The sequence below is a fragment of the Sclerotinia sclerotiorum genome, genomic scaffold (assembly GCF_000146945.2).
Source record: "Sclerotinia sclerotiorum 1980 UF-70 scaffold_1 genomic scaffold, whole genome shotgun sequence".
Classification (NCBI taxonomy): domain Eukaryota; kingdom Fungi; phylum Ascomycota; class Leotiomycetes; order Helotiales; family Sclerotiniaceae; genus Sclerotinia; species Sclerotinia sclerotiorum.
Window position 1 is genome coordinate 1,927,597 of NW_001820835.1, and position 19,218 is coordinate 1,946,814.

At 42.0% G+C, this 19,218-nt stretch overlaps 12 protein-coding genes across 12 annotated transcripts; 8 read left to right on the plus strand and 4 right to left on the minus strand.

The window, feature by feature from the left end:
* Positions 1 to 3,137: 3,137 nt before the first annotated feature.
* Positions 3,138 to 3,406, plus strand: SS1G_00743 (predicted protein; the record flags this gene model as incomplete). Its single annotated transcript, XM_001598604.1, has 2 exons — positions 3,138 to 3,288; positions 3,342 to 3,406. The coding sequence occupies 2 exons, from the start codon at positions 3,138 to 3,140 to the stop codon at positions 3,404 to 3,406; spliced, it is 216 nt and encodes a 71-aa protein (XP_001598654.1).
* Positions 3,407 to 5,543: 2,137 nt separating this feature from the next.
* SS1G_00744 (predicted protein) lies at positions 5,544 to 6,179 on the minus strand (the record flags this gene model as incomplete). Its single annotated transcript, XM_001598605.1, has 1 exon — positions 5,544 to 6,179. One exon carries the CDS (start codon positions 6,177 to 6,179, stop codon positions 5,544 to 5,546), a length of 636 nt encoding a protein of 211 aa, XP_001598655.1.
* Positions 6,180 to 6,987: 808 nt separating this feature from the next.
* SS1G_00745 (hypothetical protein) lies at positions 6,988 to 7,611 on the plus strand (the record flags this gene model as incomplete). The annotated part of the gene is made up of 1 exon (XM_001598606.1): positions 6,988 to 7,611. One exon carries the CDS (start codon positions 6,988 to 6,990, stop codon positions 7,609 to 7,611), a length of 624 nt encoding a protein of 207 aa, XP_001598656.1.
* A 356-nt stretch (positions 7,612 to 7,967) lies between these two features.
* SS1G_00746 (hypothetical protein) lies at positions 7,968 to 9,436 on the minus strand (the record flags this gene model as incomplete). The annotated part of the gene is made up of 4 exons (XM_001598607.1): positions 7,968 to 8,870; positions 8,918 to 9,165; positions 9,217 to 9,312; positions 9,361 to 9,436. The coding sequence occupies 4 exons, from the start codon at positions 9,434 to 9,436 to the stop codon at positions 7,968 to 7,970; spliced, it is 1,323 nt and encodes a 440-aa protein (XP_001598657.1).
* A 694-nt stretch (positions 9,437 to 10,130) lies between these two features.
* Positions 10,131 to 11,320, minus strand: SS1G_00747 (predicted protein; the record flags this gene model as incomplete). Its single annotated transcript, XM_001598608.1, has 4 exons — positions 10,131 to 10,198; positions 10,248 to 10,304; positions 10,717 to 10,808; positions 11,250 to 11,320. The coding sequence occupies 4 exons, from the start codon at positions 11,318 to 11,320 to the stop codon at positions 10,131 to 10,133; spliced, it is 288 nt and encodes a 95-aa protein (XP_001598658.1).
* Positions 11,321 to 12,267: 947 nt separating this feature from the next.
* Positions 12,268 to 12,687, minus strand: SS1G_00748 (predicted protein; the record flags this gene model as incomplete). Its single annotated transcript, XM_001598609.1, has 1 exon — positions 12,268 to 12,687. One exon carries the CDS (start codon positions 12,685 to 12,687, stop codon positions 12,268 to 12,270), a length of 420 nt encoding a protein of 139 aa, XP_001598659.1.
* Positions 12,688 to 13,508: 821 nt separating this feature from the next.
* SS1G_00749 (predicted protein) lies at positions 13,509 to 14,102 on the plus strand (the record flags this gene model as incomplete). The annotated part of the gene is made up of 1 exon (XM_001598610.1): positions 13,509 to 14,102. The coding sequence occupies one exon, from the start codon at positions 13,509 to 13,511 to the stop codon at positions 14,100 to 14,102; it is 594 nt and encodes a 197-aa protein (XP_001598660.1).
* Positions 14,103 to 14,622: 520 nt separating this feature from the next.
* On the plus strand, positions 14,623 to 15,447 carry SS1G_00750 (predicted protein; the record flags this gene model as incomplete). Its single annotated transcript, XM_001598611.1, has 1 exon — positions 14,623 to 15,447. One exon carries the CDS (start codon positions 14,623 to 14,625, stop codon positions 15,445 to 15,447), a length of 825 nt encoding a protein of 274 aa, XP_001598661.1.
* Positions 15,448 to 15,970: 523 nt separating this feature from the next.
* SS1G_00751 (predicted protein) lies at positions 15,971 to 16,681 on the plus strand (the record flags this gene model as incomplete). Its single annotated transcript, XM_001598612.1, has 2 exons — positions 15,971 to 16,043; positions 16,158 to 16,681. 2 exons carry the CDS (start codon positions 15,971 to 15,973, stop codon positions 16,679 to 16,681), a joined length of 597 nt encoding a protein of 198 aa, XP_001598662.1.
* A 270-nt stretch (positions 16,682 to 16,951) lies between these two features.
* On the plus strand, positions 16,952 to 17,371 carry SS1G_00752 (predicted protein; the record flags this gene model as incomplete). Its single annotated transcript, XM_001598613.1, has 1 exon — positions 16,952 to 17,371. The coding sequence occupies one exon, from the start codon at positions 16,952 to 16,954 to the stop codon at positions 17,369 to 17,371; it is 420 nt and encodes a 139-aa protein (XP_001598663.1).
* A 267-nt stretch (positions 17,372 to 17,638) lies between these two features.
* Positions 17,639 to 18,058, plus strand: SS1G_00753 (predicted protein; the record flags this gene model as incomplete). The annotated part of the gene is made up of 1 exon (XM_001598614.1): positions 17,639 to 18,058. The coding sequence occupies one exon, from the start codon at positions 17,639 to 17,641 to the stop codon at positions 18,056 to 18,058; it is 420 nt and encodes a 139-aa protein (XP_001598664.1).
* A 588-nt stretch (positions 18,059 to 18,646) lies between these two features.
* Positions 18,647 to 18,914, plus strand: SS1G_00754 (predicted protein; the record flags this gene model as incomplete). Its single annotated transcript, XM_001598615.1, has 2 exons — positions 18,647 to 18,759; positions 18,824 to 18,914. The coding sequence occupies 2 exons, from the start codon at positions 18,647 to 18,649 to the stop codon at positions 18,912 to 18,914; spliced, it is 204 nt and encodes a 67-aa protein (XP_001598665.1).
* Between the last annotated feature and the right edge of the window lie 304 nt (positions 18,915 to 19,218).

Consider the following 19,218-nt stretch of genomic DNA (forward strand, 5'->3'; position numbering starts at 1 on the left):
TGATACGATTACTCGAGATTAGTATGCGATTTAGGTGATCTGAGGATCAGATCCGCACAAGTACTAGGTATCAATGGTTATCGGTAAAGTAAGACCCATTGGAGGAATAAATATGACTTCTTTTTGCCTAGCCATTGCGGCTAGGTCATTCATTTGTGTATATATAGAGTAGCTATCCCCATCTACAGGTGCTCTTCACCTGTAGATTCTAAGTTAAATACAATTGCTGGTCTATAAACACCCTTTTGGTCACAACTACCATTACACTAGTACATCAATCTACTGTATTATATACAGTTCTACCATAGCATTCTAAACTCTAATAATATCATACACTTGATCCACCTTTAATAATTTTATTAATCTTATTGCCGAGAATTTATAATATTAATATCATCATCTCTTCTTTATCTGTTATTTTTACTATAACTTCTAAACCCCAAAGTCTATCATCTAGGACTCGATTCGTGTCAATCATTCACAATCATGGCTCGAATATCAAGAAATACCCCAACCGGACCTCTCGGACCTGCAGAGAACCATCACCTCTTTGGAAGATTATATCTTGAGTAACTTTGGCTATTGTGGTGTTTATAAAGAGGTGTTTGTGAGATATATAGTGGGGATGAGAATAAGAATAATATAGAGAATATTTGCTTGGGGGTGATTAGCTATAGTGCGATCCACCTCATAGTGCTGTGATATTGATGTAGGGACTTAGGAACTTTCGGGAACTGGTGAATTGTGAGAGCTTGTAAAGTCTTGATCACTCTAGAGTAAAAAGGTGATTCATTTTCGAACACTGAACGGGGACAACATATGATTAGATCTCAAGTGAATCTAAACCTTCAACTTCATCAATAGGAGATACTTACATTCAGGATTTCCTCTCCTGGGACTTGGGTAGGGATATATAATATATATTAACTCCCGTATCCAAGCTTTTTGTGAATATCAAACAGAGCCTTACTAAGAAAACCATGAAAGTGTAGATGTAGATGGAGTCTCTTGGTGAACTTCGCAGTTCGAAAGTATATATGTGGATAGAAATGTGTGTGATTGTCTTCATTGTTGTATATTTTGAGTACTGTTGGAGGAAATCATGATGGTGTTTGTCGAATTTATCTTTATCTTTTCGTTGGTTGTTGCTGAGATGATGTTTGGGTTCAGCGAGGGGGCGTAATGTTTTCGGTGATTTTGAGAAGTTTGAAAATTAAATGTCATTGTTCATTGGGACCAAAAAAAGGGGGACTAACGTGGACGTACTCGTCGCTTGCATGGATCATAAGAAAATCAAACGTGGAATTTTTGAGCGAGTTTAGTACCGGCAGGATGGAGTAGATACCTTAAAAGATCATCTTTATTTTCATTGAAGGGATTGAGCCACGGTTCTAAGTTAATGAAACAGACAGTAGGCTCGTGGATATGACTGATGGAGGGGTCACTCGCTTCAAATCAGTGGAGACACTTTAATTTTTGGATAGACACAACTGTATCCAGGTATTCTGTAGGAAAAGATAACATCCGGAGCGTAAATTTGCAAAAAGTAAGGAGAATTTAATATGTCTAAAAGGAGCACAAAATCCTATACTGAACTCGCTCCAAAAATGGAATAGAAAGAAATCAACCTCCTTTTCCCACGCTATTGGTAGAGTGACCTGAATGCAAAGTGAAGAAGAATCTTCCGCTACAACTTCTAGCTATAACAATAAGTCCTTTTCAACCTCACGCTCACACTAAGAAGTGTGTCTCTACCATTGAACTACATCTACTGAGTTTCTTCGATGATTTGAATATTCTTATCTGGTATCAAAATGGGATGTGCAACGTGGTACTTTGATGGACCAATTGGAAGATAATATAAATACATGGATGGGACATGGGTGACGGAGCGAGCGCTCTACATCGAAGGATAAAAGGGAGGTGTTGAATGATGTGAATCTTGATAGCCAATTCCTGAACTTGAGAGTTGCTTGCTTGAAGAAACCTCACAAATGATAAATTCTCCTGAATGTTATAATAGTCGCTTCCGCAAGTGATATCAGGAACCAATAGCTCATGTCGCTTCAGCCATAGGTAAGAAAGCCCTGAGATAAACTTTTACTGCACTAAAAACACTTATTCTATCAGTGATAGTTGTTTCAGAGTAGGGTGGAAGGCCTTGGGGGAACGCGACCAATACATAAAAAGAATGGTGATTCATATTTGAATTCTATTAGTGGTCGATTTACACAGAAACTTCGAGATAATCAGGAGTTATTGTCGACTGTTGAAATTGTCATTTTCATTAATGGTTATTGTTGGCGCAAAATTGTAAATTCTTGCTCTTAATACCATTTTTCTGTTAATGGTTGCCGTCTTAACTGCGAGCTGTTTTTCACTTATCCTCTATTTTTGCTGCTGAATATGGCAGCTGTGAACGGGGTGAAACCGTTTCAAGTCTCACGTTCAAAACATGTAGAAAACAGAGGAAAAAGCTCTTCCATCGTTCCATGCCTGATTTAATAGTTGTGCTTTGAGTGTTTGGTACGGTTGAATACCGGAACGGGCTTCTCTTTTATAGTACTCTGATTTTTGCAAACTAGCTCGAAGAAAATAATATGTTATGAGCATAGATTTTGGATGACGGAGGAAGTTATACTGTGGTGTGCGTCAGAAGCTTCGAAAATCCTTTGGTAAGATATTGCAAATATAGATGTTACTGGAGAGTAAAGGCCAATACTTACCAAGTTACCAAAAGGTCCCGCTAGTTGGATCCGACAGTCGTATATAAACCATGCCAATTTCTTCTCGTATATCTATATCCCTGCATTGCCATACATACCGCAACTAGGCACAGCGCTGCTCATAACTGGGGGCTTATTTAAATTGCGGAGACGAGGAGTCCATAGTCTTCCGACGGATCGGCTGCCAATTAGTAAATTTTTGTTCATTGATGTATGGGTTTTCAGTGGATTAGAAAAATAGTATTGATTTCTGATTCCTGTCATTAGTTATGAGGTTATGTTGTTGTCCGCTTTTCATCTCGTCGAATAATGGTTTTATATGAATGTTTTCCTCTGCATTATCAGCATCGTTTAAAATATCAGTGCTGGGAAAGTACAGAAAACAGATGATGAATTCTGGTAGTATCGATCATGTGGAAGTTTCAATTCGCTCTAATTTCGTTGCCATTTCTTCTCCGTCCAGAGTATCGAAGTGCAACTGTCTACAAGGACACTTTCCTGTCTCCCACAAAATATACTAGCTACAGGGGCAATAAATCGATATCCAGCAGTTGTGAAATAGGTTAAGTTGAAGATAGTCAACAGCTCTGAAAACCATTTCGCTACCTGATATAGTATGCGAGAAGCATCGCGGATTGCACTTGAGAGGTATAAAAGACACACGCGGTGAAGATACATGAATCGACAGAATAATATCAAGCATTAATGGACTCTTTGTAAGAGCAAATACAGCGGAGCTGCTCCGATAGGACACAAAGAATCTTCTGTTTCTTGATGTTAAGACCAAATTTGTAAATCTAAGAGTAATGAATATATCTATGTCTGAGTTTTGTCCCAGGTAAATACACCTTTGTTGTCATATTCAGTATCGCATTGTCATGTCGTATCCTTTTGTTGTCAATTTTCCTCGCCAGCTCTAGATAAATAATTCATTTTACCTAGATCCTGGATGGTAATAAAATACAACCCATGTTTTTCCAATGAGCATAAAGGTCTCGATGCCCTCCCGTCTTCGTCTGCATCTGCTATGCCCTGAAATACTTTTTTCAGGAAGGAATTGAGGTTTGGGTATGAGAAGCTTATATAGCATTGCCCCGTGGCTAGATCATAGTCACAAAGGCTTAGATCAATTGAGTGAATAGATGAGTCCTTGATTGCTTAGTGCGGAACAAAGATGACGTCAAGCAACTATGAGTCTCCCCAGTCGGTTGAAATCAAGAGTAAAAGGCACATATGCAGTATATAAGAGTCGGCAAGCTAAGCCTATCTAAGTCAGTCAAAGAGCTCATGAAAACTACTACTCAAACTCCTTATGATATCGATTACATTGGCTGTGAAAGGCTTCAAAGTACAAACTCTAGGAGTAATTATTGAAATAAAAGGAGCTGAAATACTAACGGAGTATTTGTGTAGAATAAGTAAGAATGGAATTGATGGCAGCAGTTGGGAAATGTCCTATGTTTCATAAGATAGCATTGTCAAAAATGTTCTCGCTGATTTTTGGTTTTCTTTAGTCACCGCCGATGGCTGTAATTTTGGAATCAAATATGCGGAGTTACGAGGCATTGCACGTTTCAAATGGTTCCTGGGAGTTATATATTCAAAGAAGTGTGCAAATTCCGGAATTTGAGTGTATGTCAGTTGAAAAAATACCTAGTCACTTATGAATGCAGTAGCCACAACTACATTGTCATCTGTTTGAAGGCACCTAATATGTCAGCTAATAAACGTAGTTAGCGATCCCAACATTCGCGACACCCAGTTTTCAGGAACAATAGATATTTTTAGACTTTTCAGAGCACCCTATGAGTATCCAAAACTCCGTTGCAGTATCTACGGCATCTAAAGCCTAGCCCTGAATGTACCTTCATCGATAGAATCACATCATGACAACCGGGTTGAAATTTGAATCTTCAAAGTTCTCTGCTAAACTACATATATATATATCATCAATACAAAACCAAACATCATTACACAAATCGAACATCCATAAAACCAGCATCATAATCATCGCTACACGGCACGACACAAAGCCAAGAAGCGAGTCATACCCTCGTATCACCAAGCCAACTATGATGAATCTAACACTTTCCAATCCGATGCTCAATCTCTATCAATGTGGCATACACGTATTAATTGGATATGGTAAGATTACGAAACGGATTTGAATGTAAAGGATCATAGTTGTGTGTGCGGGCTACAGACGATATTGGAATTGGGTTGAGAGAACTGGTGAACTCATGGTATTAATATACAAAAAGCTTATGCGAGGGTTTCTTTAAGAGGCTCGTCTTAGCTATAGGGCGCATATTTAGAGAATTAGGTTTGATACGGTTTGGATGGGAAAATGCTGGGGTGTGTTTGCTAGAGCATATGAGAATGAGGATGAGAGGGAGCATGTGAGTGATGTCAACATGCGTATGATTTAATTTCTGAAGATGCGAAATCTAGCCTTAGAGTATAGTTTTCTGAGATGATATTGAGGGAGACTGGATTGGATGCTACGAAGTTGGGCTGTGTAGTTGCGGAGAATATTCGGATAGCTTGCGACGAAGGATATCAGGGTCAGCGGGACGGAGAAGGTTAGTATAAACTTAGGGCGAAGATGCTGCTGTACTTGGTGTGGGAAATATTCGGAAGAAGTGAATTGTCTGCTGAAAGGAAGAGTAGTAGCGTTGTGGCAGGGAGAAGCATAAAGATACACTCCAAATGCCACGTCTAATATCAGCAATCCGATATCAATTCAAGAAGATAGAAAGGCAAAGGAAAAGCAAAATCATGTACAAGAAAATGAAAAAAAAAAAAAAGATCTCTCAATTAATAGTTCGACCCCGTCATAACCGCCGTAAAAGCCTCCTTAACCTCACTACCCAACGGTCCCCCAGTTTCTTGAGCCTGCGTAGAACGTTCCATAGCTCCTGTATAACCACTCCCAACACTCAAACTCATACTCCCAATATCCAGCTCTTGCTGTTCCTGTCCCATAACATGATGATGCGGAACATCCTCAATAACGGGCCAGCAACTCCACGTCCTTTTTCCCCTTCCAAGCCATCGATCTCCGTTTCCACATACCCCTACATCTCCACTCTCAGGCGTAACGTAACATTCTCCCCATCTCTTTCCATTTCTCTCGATATATGCATCCTCAGAGAAATAATTGTGAAATCTCAAATTGGTGAGATTTCCACGTGTGAATTGCGGGTGCGCAATGGAGAAATTGGCGCGGTCCGATATGTCGATTGCGGTGCGACACCATTCTGGCGAGGTTGATTTTGATGATTGGGTTACTTCTTTGGATACAGATGGTGTGGATGGTGTCCATGCTAGGAAATACATGGAGGGTGGATAGAATACATCGCCGATGTATATTGGTTCGACATCAAGCACGGTTTTTGCAGATGTCGAAAAGAAGAGAGGAGATAGGATAGCAAGTGCAAAAGGAATCTTCATCTTGAATTTGATTCTTTTGGAAGACTAAGGTTACTGATTACACGACAAAGAAAATTAGTAAAAAACAAACAAAATTGATCACTCGAAGTAAACACTCGCTGGAACGAAACATCAGAAATAAAAAGTGGTCGTCTGTCAAGAGTGGATAACAACGATTGAAGAAAGGAAACGTGGTCTCAAGCTTCCTAAACATAATTTTCCTCCAACGATTAAATGAGTTTCGAAAAGCCTAATAAATACCCAGGTACATAAGCCGGATGTGAAGGCGAAATTCCGATATTATTTCGGACGAGTTTACCGTTTGTGGGCCATGTTAACATTATTAGCCGGCGAGTGACAGGTCGGCTGTGTATATAGAGCCCCCGCAGTCTTTTTTTAAGTTGATGTAGATCGCACAGAGTTAGCTATATTTAATGCTTCATATTTGAATCATGAATTGTAAAACTTATGATAATGTTGGATGTGAATATTCATCATATTGATGCGGTGATAATTCTCACAAACGCTGTAGAATATAATCTACAGTACTGTAACCTTACTCTGGTGAAACTAAGATTAGCGATGACAAATCATCATGCAGATAGAAGCTGACTCACGCCGACGACGACGAGAGCGAAAAGCTTCCCTTTTTTGGTATGCAGATAGTAATTGCATAAAAGAGCAGTAGATCTTCGAATGCCAAAACATTATGAAATTAACATGCGAGACCAATTCCTACTCCCCTACCCTCCAAATCAACAAATCTTCACAAACTACCAAACTTTAAAATCAACCCCCGCATTCCCATCTCTCAAACTAAAAACCCATCATGAAATACCAACTCCGTCCGGCCATCCCCTCCGACGCAAAAACCCTAACAGAAATCTACCTCTCCGCCTTCACCAACGACGCGATCTCCCTAAAATGTTTCCCCCGCACCCTCCCCACAACCCAGACATGGTGGTACAACAGCATGCTCAGCGAAATCCAAGACCCCTCATCCCATTTCATATGCATATACGACTCCTTCTCCCCAACCCAAGAAATCATCTCCTTCGCAAAATGGAACGATAGTTCCGCGCCAGTAGCCACAAAGAATGGCTTACCCCAATGGCCCCAAGGTTGTAACGTGGACCTCGCAAATCATTTTTTCGGAACGTTGATTCAGAGACGGAGAGATATTATGAGAGAGAGGAAACATTGGTATTTAGAACTTATTGCTACGAAGCCCGAGTGGCAGCGGAAAGGGGCGGCGGGAAGTTTGATTAGATGGGGATTGGAGAGGGCGGATGAGGAGGGCGTGGAGACGTATTTGGAGGCTAGTCCCGTAGGGAAGGGGCTCTATGAGTATTTTGGTTTTGAGGAAAGGGGGAGACTGGTGATTCCTGTGGTGGATGGGGAAGATTTCGTGGAGTGTATGATGGTTAGGACTGGGAGGGGAGAGATGGCGTGAAAATACGCCGTGTTGTATGTCTATAAAGGGACTTATATGATGCCTTGTAAATTTCAGAATCACAATTTATACCTCCTTTAGGTAATTCAATATAATTACGTAATTTTATTCTCTGATATATATTTCAAAATTTAGACTACTTTCGACAGACAAAAGAAGGAGTGCGAGAACGTTATTATGCTAATTTTATATTGCTCTGAGTCTATATAGTCACCACTTTTGAAAGAAGATTTATAACATGGCAATGAGACTAGAATGACAGTATGATATTTATTTACAACTAAGAAAGCTACGTACAGTCACTTATTTCTTCTCTTTCCATCTTTTTCGTCAACACAGCGCAAAATTGCACCTCCTTATGGAACGGCCTTTGCGTTCATAGCAGCGGCATTGTTGAGTACCAAAGTTGTGTATTCATCTGTTCCATAGTAAATGGTGTTTCCATCGTCCGAAGTCTTTCCCGTGGAAAGAGTATCTCCGTATTGCCAGTACATAGATCCAGCAGTGTCGGTATCAAGAGCAGTTCCTTGCCATGCTAATTCATTGAGATGGGTGTCGGTACCATATTCTTCCAAAACGAGTGGTTTGCCAGCAAGGGAGGTGACATTAGCATGACTAGAGATCCAAGAAGATCCCCAAGAGTCAACTTCTCCCCATGAGCCTGGGTAGAGATGAATGGTAGCGAAATCAATAGTAGGGATGGCAAGGAGATCGGTGAACCATGTTCCAGGGCCTGAAGTGAATGGGTAGGAGGTATCGTTTGCTACGGTGAGACCGAATCCTTCGTCTCCGACTGTAACCATATGGTTAGGGTCGAGAGATTTGATGTATTTAGAGATGGTTGTCGCCCAGTTGGTGATGACTGAGGTAGCACATCCAGTACATCTAGGTTCATTGGCAAGCTCCCAAGCGAAAACTGCGGTGTTTGTCTTGTAACGAGCTACTACTGCAGCAATGTATGCTTTGTATTGTGCTTGAGCTGCTTCGTTGGTGTACCAATCTGTCAAGGAAATGCCAAAGTATGTAGCATATGCTTGCATTCCTCCGTAATCGGTCCAGTTGTTGACAAAGTTGATGATGAGACTGATTCCGTGAGCTTGAGCCGATTGTACTACGTAGTCGAGTCGCTGAAGGCCATTGGCACCAGTATTGATTACTGGTGATTGCCCTGCAATGAAAGATTGATACCAAACGCTACCAGAGCCTTGTGTTGACGTGACGTCATTGAAGCCCCAGACTCGAAGCACTTTAAGTCCAGACTATAACATGTTAGACAGTGTCAATAACAGGCTATCAATGAACTTACAGCAGCAAGATGAGACATAACCAAGTCAACATCTGCGTTGTTGGTCAAGAAACCACACCAGTAACAGTTGGTTCCTGCAAAGTATGTCTTCTTTCCATTGATTTCGAATACAGTGCCTGCGGCTTTGGCATAACTAGTTATGGTTGTAGCTGTACTCGCAGGCGCACTGGCGGAGCTCGCAGTCGAAGTGCCTGCCTTAGTTGTTGAGGTAGAAGCAACCTTGGTACTTGTTGTTAAAGTTGTGGCTCCTGGATGCCACATTAGTAGATGTCAAAGAATATCTACAGAAATCAGCTAACCTGAGCCTGGCACGCATTGCGAGTAGTAGACATTTGAATAGGTGCATGTGAATCCTGATGCACAAGTTGTTGCTCCAGTCCAACCTTGTCCTCCACCTATAAATTATCAGCAAATGTACAGCAGTATCAAAGATTCCTACTTACACTGTGAGTAACCGGCTGCTTGGCCTCTCACGAGAGCCACGGCAAAGGACGTGATAAGCGCAACTGATACCTTCATTCTGGAGATATTTGGCCAAACCTATGAAACGGAAGTACAATGGAATGATACAAGCCAAACTGAGAAGAAGGGCAGTGTCATTATTTATGTAGAGAACGAGATGCGGTGAAAATTTGACTTCCATCCCACTATATGCAAAATTAGACATGCAAAGGGCAGTAACGAAAACCCGGCACCCGGCGGCCCGGGATGAAGATTGTGATGCATCAAATGTGGGATAGATTGTGAATGAAGGAAAAACATCAATCCTTCTTCCGCATTGAGCAATACTTGAGAAGAAAATCTCTCAAAAATGGAGCCATACTGGCGACCTTTCTGCAGACGGAAGAATATCCCTGCATGTACAAGAATAGTAGTGCATAAAATAGTAGAAGTCCAAGATAAGTCTCGATCTTTTCCCCTCACTCCACTGATTTGACGGATGGGGCTGCGTGGGTGGATGTCCACAATGTACGGAGTAGTCAATAAAGAATTTATGGGGTTTCACAGGCTTGTCGGTACGACAGCCGCAAAACACATGCACTGATTTCTTAAATCTGGGGTAAAACCCGCCAATCGGCATCCAAGGAACAAACTATATCAGGAAGCAATTTGTTTATATCACCAGATCGTGGGGAATGGACCGCAAGAATTAGCCGGTGCAATAAAGCGGACTTGTGTCTTCCGCAGTCTGTAATTAGCTAGTGCGCGACCCTTATTCCAAGACAAGACTCATATTAACCGTGATACCTTCAGGGCTTGCGACTTCAACAGGCCTTTTAACTAGATACCCGAACAGAGGAATTAGGCAGCTTTCCTCCGTATCTTTTACCGAGGTTATCTGGATACGTAGATTCCGACATAATATCATACCATTGATAGTTGATTACTATTTCAATATTAGAATAGCTCAGCTCTCTGTCGTCGAATCGTATGATTGCAGTAACCAGGTATATTCGTGGACTTAATTTATGCTGTTTGGCAGAGGGGTATTGCCCTCCGCGCTTTCCGATAGTCATGTCTGATGAATACGTCGCCTTCCGTATCCTCGTCGCGTTCAAATCAAATAACAGGATACATTAAAGGTTTTTATATAGCAAAATAAAATGAAATAAAATAAACATAAAAAAATTTCAGCATTCATGATTCTGAATCTTGAAGACATTCTTTTGCTGCGCAGCGCTTGCTGTTCATGTGCGCGCACCAATATGGCAAAATTCCACAGTATAAGATATTTCGGTGGCATCCAGAAAAGGTATTATTAGAAGTTTTCGTGAATTGGTCATGGAACGAAACCGTACATCTCCCTGAAAAATTCCTCAAGGGAAATCTGGCGGCTCGATATGTGAACAATGCCACCTCAATGGTCTTTGTGGATGTTTTCCAGGCGACACTAACATGCCAGCTCTTCGTATATCGTGAGCATATGTAGATAGATCTCTCGTTTTCCCTATAACTGCAATGAACCCACGAGAGCTGAGATGAATGCACCAAATTCGTCATGTCCAGTTCGTGCCTGACGCAGGGCAAAACAATCATTTCCATGGACAGTATCGCCGGCGTGCTCATCTTCATAAGGTATATCATATGGACATCATATTCAAAAGACAAATCGCCATAGCGCTGCAACGCCTGAACGTGCACCTCCCCATGAGTCAAAGCGATAAGAGTGGCAGGTATCCACCATTCTCCTTCACTGAGTTCAGGCCACAAACACTGCTCAATATATTATTGTCCTCTAGACCCACTTCCTCATTTATATAGTATATACCTAAGAAGGAAGATCGTTCGAAATTGGAAGTTGATGAGTGGGAAAGAATTGTTCGGCACATACTCCGTATGGATTATGCGACTCCTTGCACCTGCATTTCGATCAGTATTCAGATTGACCTTAGGTTGCGCCATTTCGATTAACGAGCTGCATGAGGAATACTCCTAGGCCAGGAGCACCTGCTACTGTATGGGAAAAGGAGTCAACTTGTGGAACTGAGACTTTGCAGACATTCTCCGGGTGCTTGACGGAAGAAGGCATGTACTTATGTGCAATCCTTTAAGAGAGCTCTATAGTATAGAGCAGTGCAAACACGATGCATGCCAAATTCCTTATTCCTACGGCTCTTCCGATTCAGCAGTGTTACCATGGTTGATTGGTCGCTACATGGTGAATGTTTGTCTACAATTTCAAGTAAGTTCGAACATGCTGCAAATGGTACACGATGGTCCGTGCACAAAGATCTCTCGTGCAGAATCAACGTCTAAACAGCCTCAACCTCAACTCAACCCAACCCAACATACAGTCTGTGTTGAAACTGCTACTTATTCGTCCTATCACCTTGACTGAAGAGAGTATGGGATATTTTGAATCACGGCGAACGAGAGCTGACCTTCAATACATTCGTTAGGTCCACAATGAAGCATTGCTTTTAATATCAGGGAATTTCGCCATAAGTCCATGGCATTGATGGCTGTGGTAGGTTATCAATCTTCTGTCACACAGAGCAAATCCAGTTTCTGGGACGTATTACTAGTATAAAAGTGTGTGATGCATCTCATTTGACGCCAGAGTGATCCCATCACTCGCAGCGAGATCCAGGTACAAACTCAATCCCGTCTCCTAAATCCAATTTCACCCAAGCGCAACATGCATCAACTGTTCCAAATCATCCAGCTCCTTCCTTTCCACATTCACAAAATGGCTATGGATTGAAACACCAATAATTCCTACAATTGTTCAACTCAACCGCCTACGTTTCATCCTCATGCTCCACTGTTTCTCGACCTCAAAAACCTTCCTCGGATTCCTCTTCAGAAAAGTCGTCGCTCATGTCAGCGGAGACTGTTGCTTTTCCTGTTCATTCTTCAGTCAAGCCTTCATCCTCTATCTTCTTCTTCTTACCAGTAGCTTTTTTCTTTCCTGCGCCTTTCTTTGTTGACGCGGGGACGCTCCCTTCTCTTTTGGTCTCTCTCTTCGTTGGTGGTGCGCAGACCTCCTTCACAGCCTTCTCAGTCGGTTCAATTTTGTGCTCAGTGTCGGTCGTATCTGTATCATATCCGTGCGATTTAACACTTGACTTGACGATTCCGGCTGCCCATCTCTTATACCTTTTAGAAGCTGCGTTTCTGTTGCCAACACCCATATCCTCAATGAAACGATCATGATCAAGTTTATTCCATATTTGCTTAAACTCATCAGCGAGATTGATTTGATTGGTAACGGCGGTCCTCACAAGCGTGTTGTTGTCGAGTTTTAGGGACACTTTCTTGGGAGGCATGATTGTGCTTGAAGTCAAGATACTAAACGCGAGCTTAATTTTACTTGGTGGTACGATGTAGAGTTGCGAGCTAGCTTTGGATGATTGGTAGACAGTATTCAAAAAATCTCCGATGTGGGCTTTTACCCATTAATGAAGAAAGTTCAAAGCGGTTACCAATATCTAGAAACACCTCGAATTTAACCAAAACATTCGTACAGCCTTCTGATCAAGCTCCTCATGGCAGTCTATGACTTATCCACTTCCTTTTAGGTGAAAATTAGGCTGCCTAGCCCTGCCTAGACCTGTGCAGCGAGACTAGTATCTACAACCTACATCGAGGTTGCAGTTTTAGTTTGTCAAATCAGGTGCATCTGTATGAGGCTCGGCAGAAAACAAAAGATCGATACATCTACAATGCAACTTTACCATCCTGGGCATTCCATGCCTATTTCTGGGTCTTCTGAGAGCTAAATCAACAGAATTTTGATCAAGTTCATGCGAAGAAGTAATCGCTCCCACCGCAGCGGTGCTGTGCTACACTTAAGCTGTAACACCTTCAGTTATTACTCAATGGACAAATTTGGGCATTCACAGGTCTTAGGTGTTCATGGAAGTTCGATCTATGGATGGAATGATCTACGCAAAATCTCGCTCCTGCATCCCAAACATTAGTGTCATTCTTTTCCAAAGGGTCTCATACACTATTTATCGCATGTTCTCCAAATGACCCTCAGATACACCACAAATCTCAAAGCACCTTTTCCACCTTTCAAGCACACAATCTTGCAATCCTCACCCCTTCACTAAATTACCACAACGTCACCCAAAGCTAAAAAAAAATGTCGAAACCATCTAAAGCATCTAAGTTTACTCGCGCAGATACCGAATTGATGAGGGCCATCATCGAGCAGGTTTCAAGAAAGGAAATTGGCAAATTGGTCGACTGGGAAGCTATCGGAGGACAGCTGGGTGGTCTGAAAGTAGCCGCTGTTCATAAGCGGTGGTCCCGTTTGAATATCGAGATGCGCAAGGGCGTTGTTTGTGACGAGGCGGAAGAGGCTGGTACGGATGATTCAGATGAGGTTAAAAGTCAAAGCGGAGGCGAAGGTAATAGCGATGGCGATGGTGGCGGCGATAATCAGAAAACCAACACCATCAAGATGAGTGGCGGAAAGGTCGTTGCCAAGGAGACTGTCGGTGGAAAAGCTGTTACTAAGGAGACTGAGAAGGGGAAGGCCGCAGCCAAGAAGGGCAATAGCAAAACTCCTGTCAACGTTAAGGCTATCACTTCAAAGGGAAAGGGTGGCAAGGTCAAGGCTACTCGGGATACTGTGAAGGCTGAGGTTGCAGCTGATGCTGCGGCTAAGAAGAAAGCAGCCGAAGAAGATGCAGATGAGGATGAGGATGAGGATGATGAGGACGAGGATAATTAGATTTGTATGATTTGCAACATTCTGGAGCATCGAATTATGGGCTAGTGATCAATACATTATGTAGCGGCAAGCGCAAGGAAGAAAAGTCTGTAGCTCATTGTCCCAAATGTGATAAAATTTTGCGGTTTATGCATGCACGTATCCTTGTATGCGGGGGGCTACATCTTCATCACTTTTTTTTATTTGTTTGATTGTTTCTTTTTTTTTTTCATTTCTTTTTTTATTATTATTTTTTTATTATTTTTACTTTTGCGAGAATAATTGAGGATTGTTATCGAAAAAGAAAGATTGCCCAAGTATAGTTGGTCAGATGGGCAAGGAAAGTTCAAGAACCTTCACTTTTGGCTCGAGGCGGTTCTAATCGTAGGTAATTGTGATGTATCAACCATAAATCGAGAACTATTCCTTATCTTTACTACACTCACCTCCACAAGAAAGTTTTACAATACCGTCCTTACCAAAGATAATCCACTCAAACTTTTCTCACAATTCATACGATCAATTCAAGCACGCAGCCATCATGCCCACCTCCACAGAAACCGAAAACAACAACCTCGTTCTCAGAGCCCTTTTCAAACAAATCGATGTAGGTGGTCATGGCACAATCAATTTCAAGCAGTTGGCCAAAGACATTCCAGTCAACGGTGAGAATGCCGCCCGATATCGCTGGAAACGATTCAAGGAAAGTATTGCAAAAGCTCCCGGTACACCTACTGGGACTGCTGAAACAAATAACAATGACCTTGTTATGAGCGCTCTTTTCAGACAAATCACAGTTGGCAAAATTGATTTCAAACGCTTGGCTAAAGATATGGGCGTTAATGGCCAGAATGCTGCGAGACATAGGTGGAGGAGACTTTTGGAGAGTTTTGCAGTCAAGGATAGGAATGGAAAAGGCAGAGATGATAGGAAGGATGACGGAAAGGAGGACAAAAATGGGAGTGATGGAGACGCCAGCAGTCCCGTGAAAGTAGAAGCGAACACTAAAGTTGCAAGAACGAAACTAGCAGGCTCGCCACTGAAGTACGAGATTTCAAGGGAGGAAAGTGTGCTAGAGACGCCTACGAAAAGTGGCAAGAGAAAGATTGATGATGCGGATTTGACTGATGAGGAACAGGATGTCAAGATGCTTAAGATGCCGGCGAGGAGACTTCCGAAGCGGAGTGCGATGAAAGTTGTTAAATGTGAACAGAGATCGAGTGATGATGACACTGAGGAGGAAGGCATTGATGATCAAGGTCAGGAAGAGGAATCTAGTTCTGGGTTTGAGGATATTGATTATACGAGGGTTGCGAAGGGAAAGAGAGGTTTGAAATTGGGGAAGAGTAGTTATGATGGGGTTTGAGGAACTTAGATTCACATCGATCATGAGCAGAAACTCCAGTGCTGGAGGTTCATTTGGGGTTAACTTCATTTCAAATTTCAGAATGCATAGATGGAACAATTTACTAGCAATGATCTTCATTATCGAGAATGACATTGCGAATTTATTTGCTATAGAGTTGAGGTGTGAATCTAGACAACGAACGGGCCTTTGTGCCAGAACATCACTTCCTGGAAAATTTGTGCACACCTATGAAATGAAATCAGCGTCTGCATTTCCTTCCCGAGAATGATGTACTTATGCATTGCTGCCTAGAAAAAATATTCGAATTTTGTCTATTCCGTTTCGAGAACTTACAGGGTAAAACTATAAAAAGCTTGATTCTCTTCGCTGAGTTCCTCATGTCTTAGACAAGGGGAATCTCAACTACAAAGTCATATATTGGATTTAATTTCTTGAGAAACAAACAACTTCTGCCTACGAAATATAACCTTCAACGCATCTAGAACAACAGATCACGAACAAAATCCCAATATTTACCAAAATGTCAACCCCCGAAGAGGAGCTCCTCATGGGACTCTTGACTCAATCAGAACCTAGGCGCATTGACTTCGACAGTAAGAATTCTCATTTCCACTTTCATTTCCAAATGACCTGAGTGTTTTAATACCATTCATCTAAAATCACATCATCGCAGCATCACATCCCGCTAACACATATACACTTTACAGGACTTGCCACTTTCATCGGCGTTGCCACTCCCGAAGCCGCTCGCTGCAAATTGGATCGCTACAGACAAAAAATTGCACAGAGAGCAAGACCAACCACTTTTAGAAAGACCACCGGCGTGAGCAAGAAAATTGGATCTGTTTCACCAAAGAAAGCTGGAGATAGTCCCAAGAAAAATGCGCGAGGAAACCCTAAGAAATCACGTGGTCGGGTCATCAAACAAGAGAGCGATGAAGATGAGAAAATGGATATGGATGAGGAAGACGGCGAGAAAAAAGATTATGAGAAGGAAAGCATGGATGTCAATATCAAGATGGAGGAGCCGGTTACGCCATCGCGCAAGTTGCAGTTTCGACGAGCGAGAGTTACGAGGTTTGTGGAAGACATTAGTGATGCGGAGGATGAACAAGAAGAAGAAGAAGAAGAGGAAGAAGAAGATGGAGATATGCAGGTGGCTGCGGAAGCTGAGAGAATGGAAGATTTATCTATCAAGGATGAGGATGACGACGAGGAATATGAAGCATAGCCTGGAAATGTGATAGATATTTTCAGGTGGGCCAGGTAACTGCCGAGAAGCGGGGAGAATAATGCAGCAAACAGATGAAGCAATACTTGCAGGACTAGAAAAACAAATTCATGATTTCTTTTCATCCTTGTTGTTTCGTTGCTCGACAATTCCATTTTCATTAGATCTAGAAATTCCATCCAGCCTATATGAATCCCTATTCCACCATGCAAACAATTCTACACAAACAATAACTCCATACCTCCAAACTCCTCATCACCGTCATCCACTATGAACGAAAACGACAAAGAACTCATAAAAGGAGTGCTTTCGCAAGACCGAAAAGTCGACTTCAAAGCCCTCACACAATTTATCAAGCCCGAAATCGAGCCCGATGAAATCACAAGAGCTATGGTCGAGAGCACTCGACTTCGCTTTAAGGGTCTCGAAAAACGACTTGGCATTGCAACTCCCAAGTCTTTCACGCCTGACACATCACCCAAGAAGTCTCTTCCTAAAAAAGAAAGCAGCCGAGGCAGAAAGAGAAAGGTACATATCGAAGATGATACGGGCGAAACGTCGAGCCCGAGCAAAAGGAAAGATAAAGGACAGGCAAAGACAGTTGTGAAGTTGGAGGGAAGTGATAAAGAGGATAATGCGTTTGAGGATGCTATGTTTGTATATGGGCATCTTGATCATGATGAGGCTTGAGGTTTATTGTGGCTTACGGGGATTATGCAGGGCTGGGAGAAAGGTGCAGATTTGTGTGTTGGTGGCTGGAAGGGGTTTTGTCTGTGCTTTGCATTGCATATTGCATATTGCATAAGGGATGGGTATTCGAGAAAAAGTAATTATTGATATCTTATGTGATGTGATGAAAGTATATCTACGATGTGAAATTTCCTGACCTTGCAAATGACATACTCATCCCATTCTAAATACCAACTCCACAACAACACTCTCAATCATCTCATCATCATGCCCCAAACAACCGAAATCAAACTCAAAATCCTCATAGCAGGCCTATCCCAATTCTCAAATAACGAAAATGACTTCCTTCCCACCCCTGATTACAACAGACTTGCAAAAGACCTCGGATTGCCTAACTATGCTTCTGCGAAAGGGGTATGGGGAAGATTAAGACATGAACTAAAAAGAGCAGGACGTGGGGACCTCAAGATTCGCAATGTGCCAGCAAGACCAAGATCTCCGGTACGGAGACGACAGACGGGTGAACCAATCGTGGTTGAAGATGATCGTGAGACTTCTCTTACGAAACGGGTTGTCAGACGGGCTCCGAGAAGAGGAATCGATAAGGCGGAAAAAGAAATTGTTGGTGCAGAATCGGATGGAGAGGTTATCAAGTCGGAGTTTGATTCTATGGATTGTGAAGTCTAGTATTTTCATAATGAGGCTTGAAGGTTTTGCGTGCATTTTCGTTGCAGGACTTTTAGGTTGAGCTGGAAAGGAAACAAGGATTTGAAAGGCAGGAATGTCGGAGAGTTTGCATTCGTGGATGAAAATTCTAGGAAAAGCAAATGTGTTTCTAGATGAGCCTAGTTAATGCGATGGAAAGTATGCGAATGTATATGGATGAATGAAGAATACTTCTGCGAAACAATTCGGAAAGTGATGGTTGTATATTAATTGTGTAAAATCTCTGGATATTCTATTCCTTTTCTTATTCTCAACTTAAATCCCATCTTTGAATATCACGATACTTTGGTCCTTCAGCCCCACAACGATCATCTCATCTCCACCAAATCCATTCATTCACTCATCCATACATCATTTCTGCGGTTCTCACTACTGAAGACCTCAAACTGCTCATCGGAGTATTATGTCAAAAAGCTCCGGAAAACAAAACACTCCCCTCACCAGATCATGCGAAATTGGCAGAAGCTATTGGCCTAGGCGATCGGGTCCTTTTGCAAGAATAGATGGAGTGCACTCACGAGAAAAATCAAAAACGGAGACTATGGAGATATGGGGGATATTTTTGTTGATAGAGATCCCAAGGAAGTTGGAGACAAGAAACGACCAGTTGTCGAAGTACCAGTTGGGACAGACAAACCTATGGCTCCTCCCAAGAAAGCCAAGTTAGTATTCTTGTTGTCGGTGCTTTGAAAGTGAAGAGTGCTATGCTAATATTTGTTGAAACAGAGGTGTGAAGAAGACAGCGAAAGGAAAGAGTAAGGAGAAGGTTGTGAAAGTGGAGGACGATGAAGAAGATTGCGATGATAATGATATCTGAGATTGTGCGGATAGGAAGACTGGGCTTGCAGAGAGGCACAGGGATGTGAATGCTTGTTTTCGGAGATTTTTATGAAGGTGTGTATTTGGGAAAGCAAGATCTAGCTCACCCGATGAAGTAATATGGAGATACTTGGGAGAATGTGATATTTTGAAGGGTTATTTATGTCTATTGTGAAATTTCTTGCTCGCAGAGTGATTCTCGTAGTAAAAAAGAAAAGAAAATGATTAGAGATTGAGATCATCCGGACTACCATATCAACCATAGCGAATCATCATATAAGATCCCCCAAATATACCGAAAT